Consider the following 14891-nt stretch of genomic DNA (forward strand, 5'->3'; position numbering starts at 1 on the left):
TTACAGTAAGACACTGAATAGAGATGTGTTTTTTTTTTCCCAGCTGGCTGTCCACTGTATGGTCCAAATGCTCGTCCTCCTGTGGACACGGGTTCAGGCAGAGACGGGTTTCTTGCCAACAGGTGGAAGCTTCTGGAAGCCTGAGGGTACTGCCGAACGCTGCGTGTGGCCATACGCCGCGGCCGGAGGACCATGAGGAGTGCAGCTCACAGCTCTGCGCAGAGTGGATAAGCAGTAGCTGGGGCCAGGTAGGTCTTAACTCCTCTGCACTCAGCTCACATTCCACTATGCCAAGAGGCTCACAGAGCACAGACTGTGAAAGATTAGTTGTCTGCTGAAATGACTATTCAATAGGGTAAAAATGATTGTGCACTTTGAAAAAAGAACTGTATGCCTCTGACCTCTGCATGCTTTCACAAGCCATTATTCGGTCGTATCATCCAGTCATAGCTGGTTTACATAATGTTGAGATGCGTACCTGTGTCCGAATTAAACAGCTTTTGCTGCATATTATTATTGATGCTGTGAGTCTGAGTCTCCCGTGCAGATATAAGTTTACCTCTCCGCAGTGCAATGGGCGATGTCTTGGACCTGGCTTAGCAACACAGAGCAGAAGTGTGTCATGTAGACATCTGAATGGCTCCAATTCAAAGACCACATGTGACCCCAAAGACAGGTATTACAATAACCAAAAAATACAATAAATCTGCACACAAGTAAGTATGCTGTTGTTTGTTCAAAGGGACGACGCATCAAAGTTAGCAAGCAAGAACTCATTGCAGTCTTTGTGTTCAGTGACCTAAGACTTTCAAGTCTTATGTAAAGGCTATAAGGTTTAATTTGTCAGCTATGAGACTCTACTTTTTTAAGCTCTACAAAGATGAAGGGGAAGGATTATATGGCAATTGAGCCTTAAGCATAATCTGTGTTAAACGTACTAGAATAATGCCCATCTTAAAACATGCTTTTAGACAATTAAGAAGCGAACACACTCTACTCAGTTTTCTTTTTCATGAATCACACGCTCCGCAGGCCGGCTTCAGTTCGGAATTGCTCGTCAGAGATGTGCGATGTACAGTGGAGGGTGTTGCCATGGCGACCATGCACAGCCGCCTGCGGCAGTGGCTTTCAGTCTCGCAGGGTGGAATGTACCCATCGGCGTAACAACAAGACGCTGCCTGACCAGCACTGTGCCTGGCAACGCCGACCGCGCACTTGGCAACACTGTAACATCACTTCCTGTGGCAGTAAGGCGTGCTCTCATCTTATATTTTAACTCAACTTATATTTTGTCAGAAATTAAAGACCACTTATTGTCAACTTCTAGCTACTTCACAAAAGAGACATGGACCACTGATTTGCAGTGCTTACCTTTTTAGTAGGTTCCTAATAAATGGTGGGATTTTTTCCCCAGTCAGCTATAGTTCTCGGTGCACTCATACTGAGTTCAGCCTCAGCGGCTTCTGTGCTTATCCCGAAACTTGGCCAAATGTCTATTTATATATACTGTGTGAAGGCTTATTTTTAGGGCATGTCACATCCTGCCTGAATAACGATGTTTTCTGTTTCTCCTTGTTGAATGCCCTGTGTAGATGAGTGTAAGGACACGACATATTACTGTAGGGCGGTGAAACGTCTCAAGCTTTGCCTCATTGACCTGTACAGACAGCGGTGCTGCCAATCCTGTTTGGAGGACCAGCTGAACACCAGCGCCATCTAGTGTTCAAAATATGAACTGCTTTGCCAATAACACAGACTGTTTTCTGAGCACTAACACTCTTCCCTATTCCAGCGCGGACTGCTTTAACAATATTAAAATGATGTACTGGACATTATCCACGGTTGAATCAAATCCTTCAGAAAACTACCTGTGAATTAAATGTGTTCTGGAACCCCACTGAACTGAGGAGAAAGTGGCAACGTGTTTTTTTGTTTTTTTTTAATTGTTTTATTTGGATTTGGTAACAGCCGCAGAGGTGGATGCTCCTGTAAATTCAGCCTTGTTTGGCTGGCCCTCACTCACAACAATGCAATGTGCTGCAGACAGAACTGTGGATGTGTTCCAACATTTGAAAGATATTTTTTTTTTCTTCGCTCTTTTTATTCCCTTAATAAATGTCAACAGAAAATGCCAGAGAAATGTAAACAAACTCACAAAAAGAGAAAGAAAGACTCATATTTCTTCTTGTTCTTGTTCTTGTTCCTCCTCTTATTTCTTGAGATTTGCTTAATTCTCAATAATGCTCTCTCACTCTCTCTCTCTCAAAAGTGGTATCCTGTGTCCAAGTGTTTAGAAGATGCACCTTCATATGTGAAGGTTTTGTAAAGCGAATTCAGTTGTGGATAGCAAATGGTGTGTGATTGGGTTTAAAAAGCATTTGCTGTAAAAATAAGGGAGAGAAATAGCTATTTTCATGGGACCTACTGAAGTGTATGTAACTGAAAAATCAAGTAAGAAATGTTGAAGCAGCAGGTTTCGATGTTGATTCCTGTCAGTAATTGACAGTCATAATAATTAACAGTCATAGTGTTGGTGACATTTTCATTCTCTTTTGAAATGATGGGTCTTTTAGGTGTACTTTTTGTGTCATACGAATGTGGTGCATTGTAAAATATGTCTTGTATATAGTGTGTTCTTAAGTGCAATACTGTACATTGAGTGTAGATTTTTGGACTTTATTTTCTTACCTCCTGGTTTAGTTTATATTCCATATTTAAAACAAAAAAAAAAAATATGTAAAACCTGCATTTAGTTATTTGTTAATATTCATTCTCCGTGTCTAATATCATTTTCTGCTGATTTTATACGCATGCATTTTAGTATGTTTCCACTGGTTGTAATGGGTACTTCAAAAGCCACTCATGAAAATGCATATTGACACTCAGCCATATGCCATGGTTTTCTGAGTGTTTCAGTTGTTGCTGTTGTGAATGCTGATTAATTTGATACAAACACATGTCGGTACTAATCCAAACAATATATCAAACTCTTCTGTGATACAACAAAATGATAATAAATACCAGCTTTACCAGTATTTCTTTTTGCCAGTTCCTTTGATGATAATACATTACTAGCTGCAGTTATGCTCTTAATCCATATCCATTTTTACACTGAGATTAAAATCACATTACTTTTATTGTACACTATACTATTTAGTTGAACCATGCATGACATGAAAATGTCTTGTGTCATTTCTCTACCAATTTGGAATGGTCTGTTACACCCTCCTACGTTTGCCCTTTGCTCAGCTGTACAGACTTCCTTCATCTGGTGTGAAACCATTCACTTGTTATTCTTCACTATGAGTTGTGTAGTGTTGCTGAGCAACATAATGTGCTCGGAGATCCCATTTGTTTGAGTCTATCTGTGACCCTACGCACCTGAATGTCAATCATCACCAGTAAGCAAGAGGTGAAAATGGATGCTGGTCAACATACATCACAAAGAAACAGGGCTAGCTGTGCCATAGTGAGAGTAGAAGTGTGGCAGAGATGGAATATCCACAAAGATATTCAAGAACTGATGAACCACGTGAACTGGGAGCTAATGGTTTTAATTTGAGTAAGAATTAATACCAATCTTGGGAATGAATCAGAGGTGAATTGGAACTGCATAAAATTCCACAACTAAGACGTATGTGCCACTATAAAGCATGTAAATACTGAATAGTAATCCATAAAATAAAATACATTACACTCAAAATATTGAAGAATATTTTATAGAGAGTATTATACAGTAATTATAGTGTTTTAAAAAGAGGCTTAAAATGAAAAACGAAAGAAACAATCGTAAAATTATATTTATATTATATTCTTACCTCACCCAGTACTCACATGAGTAATTTTCCTTTTCAAATTGGGAGAAAAAATATTCAAATTATATTAAGTGTGGGATGTAAAATTACATTCGAATTTTACAGAATTCAGCTTCCACTAGTTCTACAGTGTATTTTTTCTAGTACTCTTGATTTGGAATTGATGAATTCATCTATGAATTGTCTCCTGTCTTAAGGCATGAAAATTAGGCAACTGAGAAAAATACTACGTAACCCAATCCGTTAATCATCCAAATACTGCACACGATCTAGCCTATGAGTAACCACAGGAAATTACATTGAGATATTTACCAACAATGTAATTTGATCCTCTGATTAATTATGGTTTACCTCATAAAATATATTTAACACCCAAGTTAGATACAGTTTCATCTCAATACTTTGCCAAATAATTACTCTGAGAGAACAGTTTTGTTCTTGAGATAACTTTGATTGGGCTGCATGGAGAACATAACATGATCACACTCTTAGGACAGCACAGCCACCCCTATAGGGGTCTGGATGTTTTTTTTCTGGAGCTTCTATTTCGATGACAACCTGCGGAACAATTTGTGGCCTCGTTCGTCGTTCTCCTCAAAGACGTAGCCCGGGGGACAGTCGAAGCTGGCGGGACACACGCTGATCTTCTTTGGTGTGAACTCAGTGCGGTACACGGTACCCTCCTCCAAAGGGGCGTCGGTTCTCATGGGAGCATTGGAGGGCTTGAAGCTGACACTTGGTTGCAGCTGGTGCTGTATGAAATGGGCCTTAAAAGTGGTGAGGTCTTCCATCTTCCCCTGGGCTCGTTTGATCTCCTCTGGCTTACGGACCAGCTCCTGCCTACACGTCACCCAAGGCTTGAAGTCGTCCTGCATGGTGGTTTTGCTGTGGAATGGTGCGGAAGACCTGGCGGGCCGGGGGAAAGGCTTGGCAGACACAAAGGGCTGAATGTTGTGTTTGATGTAGTCGGACTGGGAGGTGGTGCTCAGGTCCATGTGTGCTGTGGGAATCACATACTCTGGAGACTTGTGAAACTGTGGCTTGGAAACGGGCCATTGCTGGAAACGTTCGCGGAACTCAGTGCTGCTCTGGAAGGGGGCGTCTGAGGTCATTTTGGTAGGTTCAGGTTTGCAGCTTTTGGAGAGCTGGCAGGGTAGGCTTCGGTAGTCTTCGCGGTGGGTGGTGGTATCCTGGAGAGGTTGACTGCTGGGCTTGTACTGCTCTGGGGTTCTGACATATCGGGCCTCAAGAGGGTGGGGCACATAGGACAGCTGGTTGCTCGTGACACCATCGAAGGGAGCATCAGATAACTTCGCAACACTGGAGGGTTTGAAACTCTCTCGAGGAACCAGCCCCCTTGGAGCGAAGTCATCTTGAAATGTGGTGCTGTTGCCAAATTTTGCCGAGGGTGGGTGGTATACAGAGTCTGGTTTGGTTAGCTCTCTTTTGGGAACTTGCCACTTCTGAAAATCCTCTATGAGATAAATAATTTCTATTGATATCACATTTGTAAAATTGCATAGTGTGTACTGGCTTACTGATTCAAAGGCATTTCACACAAATAAAAAAATATATAGATTGCTTTAGGTTTTAACTGTTGTTCCTACTTGGCTCTAGTAAAGTTCCGTATTGAAATCTGTAGAACACAGTCTATGTCTTTACATGGTCTGACTGAGCCCTCTATGCATTCCTTTGGGCCTTCTTGCTAAGACGATTAGTATTTCATCCCAGATTTGACATACCTGATTATCAGACCATCAATTACTTTAACAAACTAGAGAATGATAAGATACGTGGAAGACTACAAATCACCTTTGTAAGTGGGCACAGTGTCCATTTTTCCACTTGCAGCACGAACTGTCTCTTTAGGCCGTGGTGGAGCCACAGGCTGCATCTCGTAGGGGTTGAATTCCAGTGTGTAAGTTGTGTTCAGGTCTATCTCTCCTGGTTTAGGCTTATACTCCACTTGCTGTCTCCCAGGGCGACGTGTAATCTCATATGGAAGGAAATCAGACCTGGGAAAGGTTAAGTGCAAAGGGGATGGTAATGGGAATGACACAGACCTCAAGGTACTATTAGAATTATGATATAAAAGGCCTTGGTCTATAATGTTTTCCCCGAATCTATTAGATAGAACTAAAACATGGGTTGCTTTTAGAAATGTTTCAGGCCGAACACAAGAACCATTTACTTGAAAGTAGTGGTTCCATCCATCCTCCCTTTGTGGCCCTGAAAGAGCTGTGTAGGTTTTGTACTCTTTGGGGGACTGTAGCCATCATACACTGGGTACTTCTCTGAGTACTCAGTCAACACACATGTCTTACCACCCTGTCCATACAGCGCAGTGGGTCGATGCCGGCAACGGTGACGTCTGAAAGAAATGATTCAGCATATGAAGTCATTTGTTTGCATTAATATTAAGTGCATCAGTTCATTCCACCTCTTCAAAAAAAAAAAAAATACATGTAATTGTCTGATACAGTATTACAATTGTACCCAGTGTCTGATAAGAACATAATGACATTTGATCTTGTTTTGCAGTTTTTAAACTGTCGCATTATTCTGTTTCTTTACAGGTAATTGGGCAAAAACCCTTTTATTCACATAATATTATCTCATTTTTTAAAATAAATTTAATAGAATTATGTAGCATTAAGTTGTTCAAGAAAATCACTAGGACTTACTGAGACCGTCAATTTTTATGAGTGGGGCAACAAAACTGTCGTGTGTTAGTATCACTATTTGACTACAGTGAGAAAAGTCTACAAAGATAAGCAGCCCCATCCACATGCACGTATTCACAGGCTGGCCCTGGCAACTATAATGATTATAGTAACGCTTTCAAATATTTAATACTGGGTAATTCCTGTTTTTAAGTACTGTTCATGACTAGTCATGTTGATTAGTCAACTTATGGCGATCGTATTTTGCTAAATAATAACTTAGTTCCTTAAATAAAGTAAATTCAAATTATTTACAAGCATTTTTCCCCGGCACGCTTTTGCCCGCTGAGACTCTCAAATGAATTAAATGTCAGTATATGTAAACTTTATGGATAGACATCTTCGAATTGACCACCCCTGTCAGTCAATTTTTTGTCAAAAGAATAGCCTACACCACCGCGTTAAGGTATTTGGATCGTTTCCCAGGGGAGAATAAATTATTCAAAGAATAAGCAGCTCTAAATAATCATACAGATACACGTATGATAAGATTTTCCTTACCCACAGTTACAGATTTCACAAATACATAGTCGTGTCATGTTCCACACAATCCGTCTATTAAAAAAGATGTTTTAAAGTGCCCCTTTTCCGTGCTGACCCACTCTCGCAATGCTCTCCACTTAGCGCGAAATCCAACACATTCGTTTCTATGGCAGAGTACTGTTCCCGAGCAACGGAGAAGCGTCTTAGTGACGATAAATTTTCGTAAGTGAAAGGGCAAAGTTCAACGGTTCGTCTTCACTTCCGGGATAGGCAAAACAACGTGAGTGTCGCCGGATAGGAGCTACTGTATTACTTTTCACTGCGGTTGATCTATTTTTTTGGAAATACGTCTATTTTTCGCCACCATTTGTTTGCTGGCTGGAAATACCAGTGCGTAAAACTGCTCGTAAATAAGTATGTGTTTTAGAAACTTCTCGATTGCTAGGATATTAGCCTAGCCTGCTTAAGTTGTCAACTTAGTCCATGAAGTAATGTATGCTTATTTTGACGGACAGTTTTTTTTTTTTTTAAATAAATATAGAAATTATATTACAGACCATATCTCATCTGCTCTGAGGCACCACTATTTGTGTTAAATTATGTGTTCACATATATGACACATTAATTTCAAAGCGTGTCATAGTCATTTATTGTTTACAAGTAAGATTCAAAAAGTTTGCAGAACGCCACACAGCATCAGCAGTTTGCCTATGGTCTGACCATTCATCTTTACATGTCGCCTACCGTTTCAAGGCAGTCAAGATGGTACATACGAGTCTGGATAAAATCATTGCTCTACAAAGGAAAACCTCTCATATTAGGAATCTGTGTATCCTAGCCCACGTGGATCATGGTAGGTTTTACGTTTTGTATGGTTCAGTGACAAGATACATTTGCTTGTGTGAATTTATGATTTTATGTAATTTGAAGTTCATAGACTTATCCACCACTTTAAGAAGCCTTGCATATTAAATGGTGTCTCACTTCACAGATCTCACTTACCTTCAGTTACACTTGTGACAGTCGTTACATGCTTGTTTTGCTTTTACTCCGACGTACAGGGAAAACAACGCTGGCAGATTGTCTGGTTGCAAGCAATGGCATCATATCCAGTCGCTTAGCAGGAAAGGTATGCTAAACTGTTTACGAACTTCTTACCTTTGTCATTATTTGATCGCCTGTGCTCTGACTATTGGATGTTATTATCGTTTTTTTTTTCAACCCGTAGCTGAGGTATCTGGACAGCAGAGAAGATGAGCAGATCAGAGGGATAACAATGAAATCAAGTGCGATATCATTACACTATGCGACTGGTATGTCATAGTATTGAATTGCTACATGCTGATTATATGTGAACTCTGTATTGTCTGTTTTAAAGCCTAATATTTGATGGCCGTGTGTGTCTTTACCCTCAGGTGAAGAGGAGTATCTCATAAATCTGATTGACTCTCCTGGTCATGTAGACTTTTCCTCAGAAGTATCCACAGCTGTCAGATTGTGTGATGGAGCAATTGTTGTTGTTGATGCAGTGGAAGGAGTTTGTCCGCAGGTAGGCTATACACCACTGATGCTTGTTTTCATTTTCGGTTGCTATTATTCAGCTGTAATGCTCAGCAATAATTTAGTTATAGCTATTTAAGGCAGTTGTGCCTATGGAGTCATTTTGCTTGTTATGGTATGTGTGTCTGTCTAGCTTTCATGTTTATATATACATTGCATGTCTTTAAATGTTAATCCCTTAAGCGGCAGTTTTGTGTCCTTTTTGACAAACTGATCAGCCATGCTATATTTTTAGGTGATAGCGAAAGTTCTGTCATATTTACAGTTTTTCTCAATTGCTTAGACACAATTCCTCGAGCAATTCATCATTTTCTCAAATCCTCACGCAAAAGTTTAAAAATGCACACCCAACAATACAAACATCTCAAACTTTGTCCTCAGACGACACACACAAGCTGTCAAAAACACAGACTACATGACTCTCTGCTACACACTGGAGGGATTAATTCAAAACACTACTACCAAAATGTTTAGAATAGGTTTTCAGAGAAATAGTTTGGAAGTTTGTAAAATCACAGTTCTGACTATCCAGATAACCCTCTCAGGAACACCCTGGCGAGAGAAATTCAAAACAGTGCCCTAATAGCTACCTCTTACATTAATCGAGAAGGGAATACTACTGTATATGGTGTTTGGGTCAAAAACCTGACCTATGCACATGCACAGTCTATGCACAGTAAAATACCCAATTTCCAAAAGATTTATTTCCAAATGCAGCAAACATACGGTTATGGGAAATGTGTGTGTTTTTTTGAGAATAACGTAAAGGTATGGGTTTTTTTGCTAAAGGAACCAGTTTTTGTGTTTAAGCAATCGAGAAAGACTGTAACATCAGCCAAAAAGACACACATTCGATATAGTTTAAGTTCTTAACATTTCGTCTTTTGTACTCGTTTGTCTCTGTCCAGACACAAGTTGTTTTACGTCAAGCGTGGCTCGAGAACATCCGTCCTGTTTTGGTTATAAACAAAATAGACAGGTTGATCATAGAGCTGAAACTCACTTCACAAGAGGCCTACACACACCTACAGAAAATATTAGAGCAGGTGAGTGAGTTTGAACCGGTCTTAGAGAATATGAATACATAGTCACTTTGTGCCATTTTTTAGAGCCTAACTTCATGTAGCAACGTGTTTTTTTTTTGTGTGTGCACTGTAGGTTAATGCAGTGACAGGCGCTTTGTTTACCTCTAAAGTGCTGGAGGAGAGGGCGGAGAAAGCTGCTGAGGAGGAGGGCAGCTCTGTAAACAGTGACGGGGAACAGGTATATGACTGGAGTGCAGGGCTGGAGGAAACAGATGACTCACACCTGTACTTCTCCCCTGATCAAGGCAATGTGGTGTTTGCCAGTGCTATTGATGGCTGGGGCTTCAGGTACTTCCATAGCTAAATGTGTGTGTTTGCCCTGACGTATCTTCATTGCAGTCTATGTAGCATCATTTCATTGATATGGGCTATATAATTATCCAAGCATATTTTTTTTATCGAAGTACTCAATAGCTATAAAAAATAAAAGAGAGAGAGAGGGAGAGAGATGGGTTGAGTTACCAAGGAAAATGGAGGGCTGCTGTGACGGGTTACTCCTCTGCGCCTCATTAACGTCAGTGAACCGCCTTTTCCACTAGATGGAGCTCTTGTCAAAGATTTCAACTGCTGCAAATCTTGCCCTTATTTTAGTTTTAACGTGTTTTCCAAAATTTTACTGAATTTGTCTGAAGAAGTTTGTTATTTTCATAACATTTTCAAGCCGAATCATAAGTGGAGAGAATATAGCGATGTGTTAGGCATATCTTTATCGCACTGTTTTCAGTACAGTGACAGACTACGCCTCGTACTGAACACAATGTTATGGTGTCAAAACTGGTGATGTTTTTAGCTGCCGACTACAGAAGCTCTTCACACAGAGGGTGATTGCAGGATAATGGATAATGGATTTTATCTTGAGAGCTGAAGCATTTTGAGGGGCTGTTAGTGGGCACGGAAAGATGCTGTTTTAACCAGTCGATAAGTGAAGAAACAGTGACAATTAGGCCATTAGAAAGCTCTAGTAAAGCCACTCTTAAGCTCTGCAGAGCTGTGGTGAACCAGTGTTAGAACCTAAGGGTGGATAAAAAAAAAGAGAGAGAGAGAGAGAGAGAGTAGGCTTACTTTCAACAGTAGAATATATTCAGCTGTTTGCTGTAGGGGATGAGAGAAACTGTGTTTCTGTTATTTTACAATTTATAAATCTACATACAGCAATTAGTTTGTGGTTAATAAAGTCTTGTAATTTCCCAGGCATTACTGGAAGCAATAAATTAATTGCTGTATCATAATCGCATGCCTTTGCATTATTGGAAATAAATATGTTATACATGCTGCATAATGTTATATGTTGAACTTAGAAGACGGCTTCAGTATTATTTCCAGTGGTGTTTTATTTTAATCCTCAGCCTTTAAATTCCTAGTAGTCAGATATACTTGCAAATGTGTCAAAAAATTGAGGAAAAATAGGAGAGATGGTAAAGTGGGTGAAATTATGAGAGATAGCAAGATAATAATTTTAGGTGAACGTGAAAGTGGGTTGTTTCTCATGGGTGAAGGACATGTGAGATGGGAACAAAAAGATATTCTTCCCTTTTTTTTTTTTTTTCTCCCTTATCTCAGTATTCATCAGTTTGCCCAGATCTACAGTCAGAAAATGGGCATTCGCTCAGATGTTCTGTTGAAGACTCTATGGGGAGACTTCTACCTCAATGCCAAAGCCAAAAAGATCATGAAGGGCGCTCAGGTAAGACTGATCTGCTCCTCAGGACATATTAGGAAACTGTGATGGTATTCTCAGTGTGGGAGCAGAGCTTTGTCTGATTCATCACTACATGTAGTTAACCACCAGCAGGCAGAGAGTACGCGGCTGCTGTGAGAAGTCAAGAGGGTTTGCATTGTCTGTGTGCATTAGCAGCTTTGATATGACTGAAACTTGCTGCTTACTCATAGGCTGTACTGTCTAGACTGAATTCAAGTGTACTCTGTGTGTGTGTGCGTGTGTATATAGATAAAATGCCCTCTTTAAGCCCATGTTGGTCTTAACTCTTATTATGAACCACAACAAGTTATCAAAACCTCTGAATATTTTAGTTAATAAATGATACTCATTTGATCCTGCCACTTTTTGTTTGGAGCCAGTATTGAATACTTAAATCTTAAATTATGCCCTCCTCCTCTATTTTTCAAAAACCTTTGATTACATCAGTCTTCTTTTTTTTTTTTTTTTTTATAGATTTTCCTAGGCGAGTATAATTAAGAGTTATGTGTAGAGTAAAATTAAGAGATGATTTAATTTAAAGATTTTTTCTGTGTTTGCTATATTTAATCGCTAGCTTAAAAGATGGATGGAGCAGCAAGTGATCTAAACACGTCTTAGAAATGTACTAATTTCATAATTGTTGGTTCTAGTAATATAATAAAAAAATAATCCAGCATGGATGGATTAAATAGTATACCATTTGGATAATTTTAGAGTTATGTAAATACCGGAATATTTTAAAATAATACCAACTCTCAGTCCTCGTAATTCAGTCAGAAGAAGAATGAATGGATGCATTGATTAATATTGTAGAAAATTAGTCAAAATTGTTTTCACACTGATATGTAGCATATATTTTAAAAGTTGATTGGTGTATCATCTCATCCATTTTTACCCCATCATTCCGATACCAAATTCATTTTTTAAGCCGGTTAGTTGAGGTAAAGTTCTTTTCGACTCTGATTCGCATATGTATGGGATACTGATGTCTTAGACAGAGACAAAAGTGGATGCTTTAGAAGAGAATGAACTCCAGTGGTTGTTTGTCTATGGCAGAGAAGGTAGAGGGTCCACTCTTCACTTGAAAGAGAACTCAGGTCTGTAGCTGGGCCAATTGAACTCTGTTGAGATCTCGATTCACTTTCCACTGAGATTACAATCTCTCATTTTGTACCTTGTAAGCAGTTGGGGCAGATAAGCGACTCTGAAAACAAGTGATCCAGGAGAACTTTGTGTTCAGAACGCGCATATGAAGAGAAATGCGCGACAATCCCAAAACTAATTGACTGTGACTTGAGTTTGCTTCAGAGGGCTCTGAGGTTGTTTTGAGCGTTCACATATGCGTGAAAACTCTGGTGAACTGCCACGAGTTTGCAAAAATGGACTGAAATGGACTAATTGTGAAAACACCTGAAGTGAAACCTGTAAGAATGACACACAGGCCTAAACATGAAATGTAGAGTGAACGAGGATTGACGAGAAACCCTTAATTGATTCGTTTGTGAGGATTTTTTGTTTTAAATGTAATGTGAAGTTCTTTTACTGCTTAAATAATGTCATAAATATGCTTACTGATGGTAATAACAATAGATGTCATGGACTTAAGAAGAATTCCTGTTTGCTTTAATGGTTTTCATAGACCCATTAAGCCAAGTCTATTTTTTTTTTGTTTGTTTTGTCTTTGTTACATTAGGGAGATGGAATAGGCACTTGCCAAGAATTTTCAATGAGGCATTGATCTTTCACCCAATTAGATGTGTCTTTTTCAGTTTATTTATTTATTTTTTGTTTGTTTTGGCGATATGTGTGAAGTCTCTCTCTTCTTTTCGATTTGGGTAGGCTTGATGTGGAGGCACTTCCCTAGTGCGTATTGAAGAGGGCTGAAATGTCACAGGACTCTCTGTGACAGCGGTGATGCTCCATTTAGCTGCCAGCTTTTCAAGTGCCATTTAGAAACACATTCTTGCTGATGTGGATGCTCTGCTACACTAATGGCCAGCACTTCCTTCGTTTGAAAGCCCGACCGCTTTGAGAGTGGGCACTCCATCTCTGACACGCCCAGCGTTGCATTAGAGCTCCGTCTAGTAGCGGAGCTTTCTCATTAACATAACGTTTTGACAACGGTCTGTCCCTCTTCATGACCAAATGAACTGGACATAATGGACCTGGATAGCGCGTTAGCTGCTTCGCTGAACATTTGCATTAACAAGACTCTGTAACGGATACAGGCAGTTATTTCTCTCTCCTGTTCCACTGGCCTCTGAATCTGGCCAATAATGATGCCCTCAGATATGTTATATTGATGTTTTGAGATGTTGGATGAAAGAAACAGACAGGGCAGTGCATGGAATATGAATGATTTGTGGCTGACAAGACATAATGAAGGGCCTGTGTTCTGTGTTCTGTTGAATGCTTTTCTGTGCATAATAAGTGTGCAGACAGTCAGATGTCACGTTTCCCAGATTGATCAATCATCTGAATCATTCCGCTCTAGCACACCGGTCTTGTTTACGGAGATACTGATGCCATCATTATGTAGAAATAAGCCACGACCTCTAGCCAGGAACATTGATTTTTGGAGGGGAAGGCTTTGGATAACAAACCCATGTAAATCATTTATGTCCAACTGAGTGGAGGGAGTTGACAATCTGGCCTGAGAAGTTTGACTTTATTCAGTCTCACACTGGGTCTGTAATGCCCTTTGGAATATTTTCATCCTTCATAATAATCTGTCAGGAATGTTTTCTTTTAAATAAACTAAAAAGAAGAAATGAGTCAGTCTTCATTGTCATTTTATAGCTCTTGACTTTTTCAATTTTATGATCCCAACTCATTGTAAATTGAAATGCTAATGTAAGTTTTCTAAATCAGATGTTTTCTGCTCTTTCAGTCAAAAGGGAAGAAGCCTTTGTTTGTGCAGCTCGTCTTAGACAACATTTGGAGTTTATACGAAAATGTGGTCACTCGAAGGTAACTCTGCCGCCTAACACAGTAAACTGCATGAATTCTGTCAAGACCATTTATGTGATTGTGTCCTATTGTCACTACTCCAGAGATAAAGAGAAGGTGGAGAAGATGGTGACCTCGCTTGGGGTAAAGGTCACAGCCCGTGACCTTCGCCACTCTGACCCTAAAGTGCTTTTGAGTGCCATCTGTAGCCAGTGGCTGCCTGTGTCCCGTGCAGTGCTCTGTATCCTTCACTGAAGATAATCCGCATAACCACACCGCCTCATTAGAAAGAAACAGAGGTAGATTACATACAGGCTTCCCGTCAGTGACGACTCCTTTGTCTGGGTCTATCGCAACTGTCTCCGTCATAACCACTCAGGATGGAGGGTCTCAGAAATGCCCGTATGATTACACAGCTCAGCCTCTGCCAGCCTCACCCAGCTGGGGGCACAGACATAAACCGTCATAATTAACCAAACAACAGGTGTTCAGTGCACAGCTAGAATTTTTTTTTTTCTTTTTCATAATGATGATTGTTTTGTTTTTTTTTCCCTTACCATTTTCTTTCCATCAGTTT

The 14891-nt window shown here is 39.9% G+C and overlaps 3 protein-coding genes across 4 annotated transcripts in view; 2 read left to right on the forward strand and 1 right to left on the reverse strand.

Moving 5' to 3' along the window:
* The window catches only part of adamtsl3 (ADAMTS-like 3), an 82914-nt gene extending 81194 nt beyond the window's left edge, over nucleotides 1-1720 (forward strand). The window contains exons 27-30 of the mRNA XM_030794236.1: nucleotides 44-248; nucleotides 570-676; nucleotides 1033-1247; nucleotides 1593-1720. Coding sequence (XP_030650096.1) covers nucleotides 44-248; nucleotides 570-676; nucleotides 1033-1247; nucleotides 1593-1720 — 655 coding nt within the window. The remainder of the gene's footprint in view (nucleotides 1-43; nucleotides 249-569; nucleotides 677-1032; nucleotides 1248-1592) is intronic.
* Nucleotides 1721-4357: 2637 nt separating this feature from the next.
* saxo2 (stabilizer of axonemal microtubules 2) lies at nucleotides 4358-7077 on the reverse strand. The gene is made up of 4 exons (XM_030766864.1): nucleotides 7040-7077; nucleotides 6007-6186; nucleotides 5628-5830; nucleotides 4358-5289 (listed from the first exon to the last, which is right to left on the reverse strand). The coding sequence occupies exons 1-4, from the start codon at nucleotides 7075-7077 to the stop codon at nucleotides 4358-4360; spliced, it is 1353 nt and encodes a 450-aa protein (XP_030622724.1).
* Nucleotides 7078-7783: 706 nt separating this feature from the next.
* efl1 (elongation factor like GTPase 1) overlaps nucleotides 7784-14891 on the forward strand; it is a 52081-nt gene continuing 44973 nt past the window's right edge. For both annotated transcript variants that reach the window (XM_030765871.1, XM_030765872.1), the window contains exons 1-9: nucleotides 7784-7874; nucleotides 8083-8150; nucleotides 8250-8334; nucleotides 8437-8570; nucleotides 9490-9627; nucleotides 9740-9954; nucleotides 11227-11350; nucleotides 14256-14335; nucleotides 14419-14555. In XM_030765871.1, the coding sequence (XP_030621731.1) occupies nucleotides 7784-7874; nucleotides 8083-8150; nucleotides 8250-8334; nucleotides 8437-8570; nucleotides 9490-9627; nucleotides 9740-9954; nucleotides 11227-11350; nucleotides 14256-14335; nucleotides 14419-14555 (1072 nt within the window). The remainder of the gene's footprint in view (nucleotides 7875-8082; nucleotides 8151-8249; nucleotides 8335-8436; nucleotides 8571-9489; nucleotides 9628-9739; nucleotides 9955-11226; nucleotides 11351-14255; nucleotides 14336-14418; nucleotides 14556-14891) is intronic.

This window comes from Chanos chanos, chromosome 2 (genome assembly GCF_902362185.1).
Source record: "Chanos chanos chromosome 2, fChaCha1.1, whole genome shotgun sequence".
Classification (NCBI taxonomy): Eukaryota; Metazoa; Chordata; class Actinopteri; order Gonorynchiformes; family Chanidae; genus Chanos; species Chanos chanos.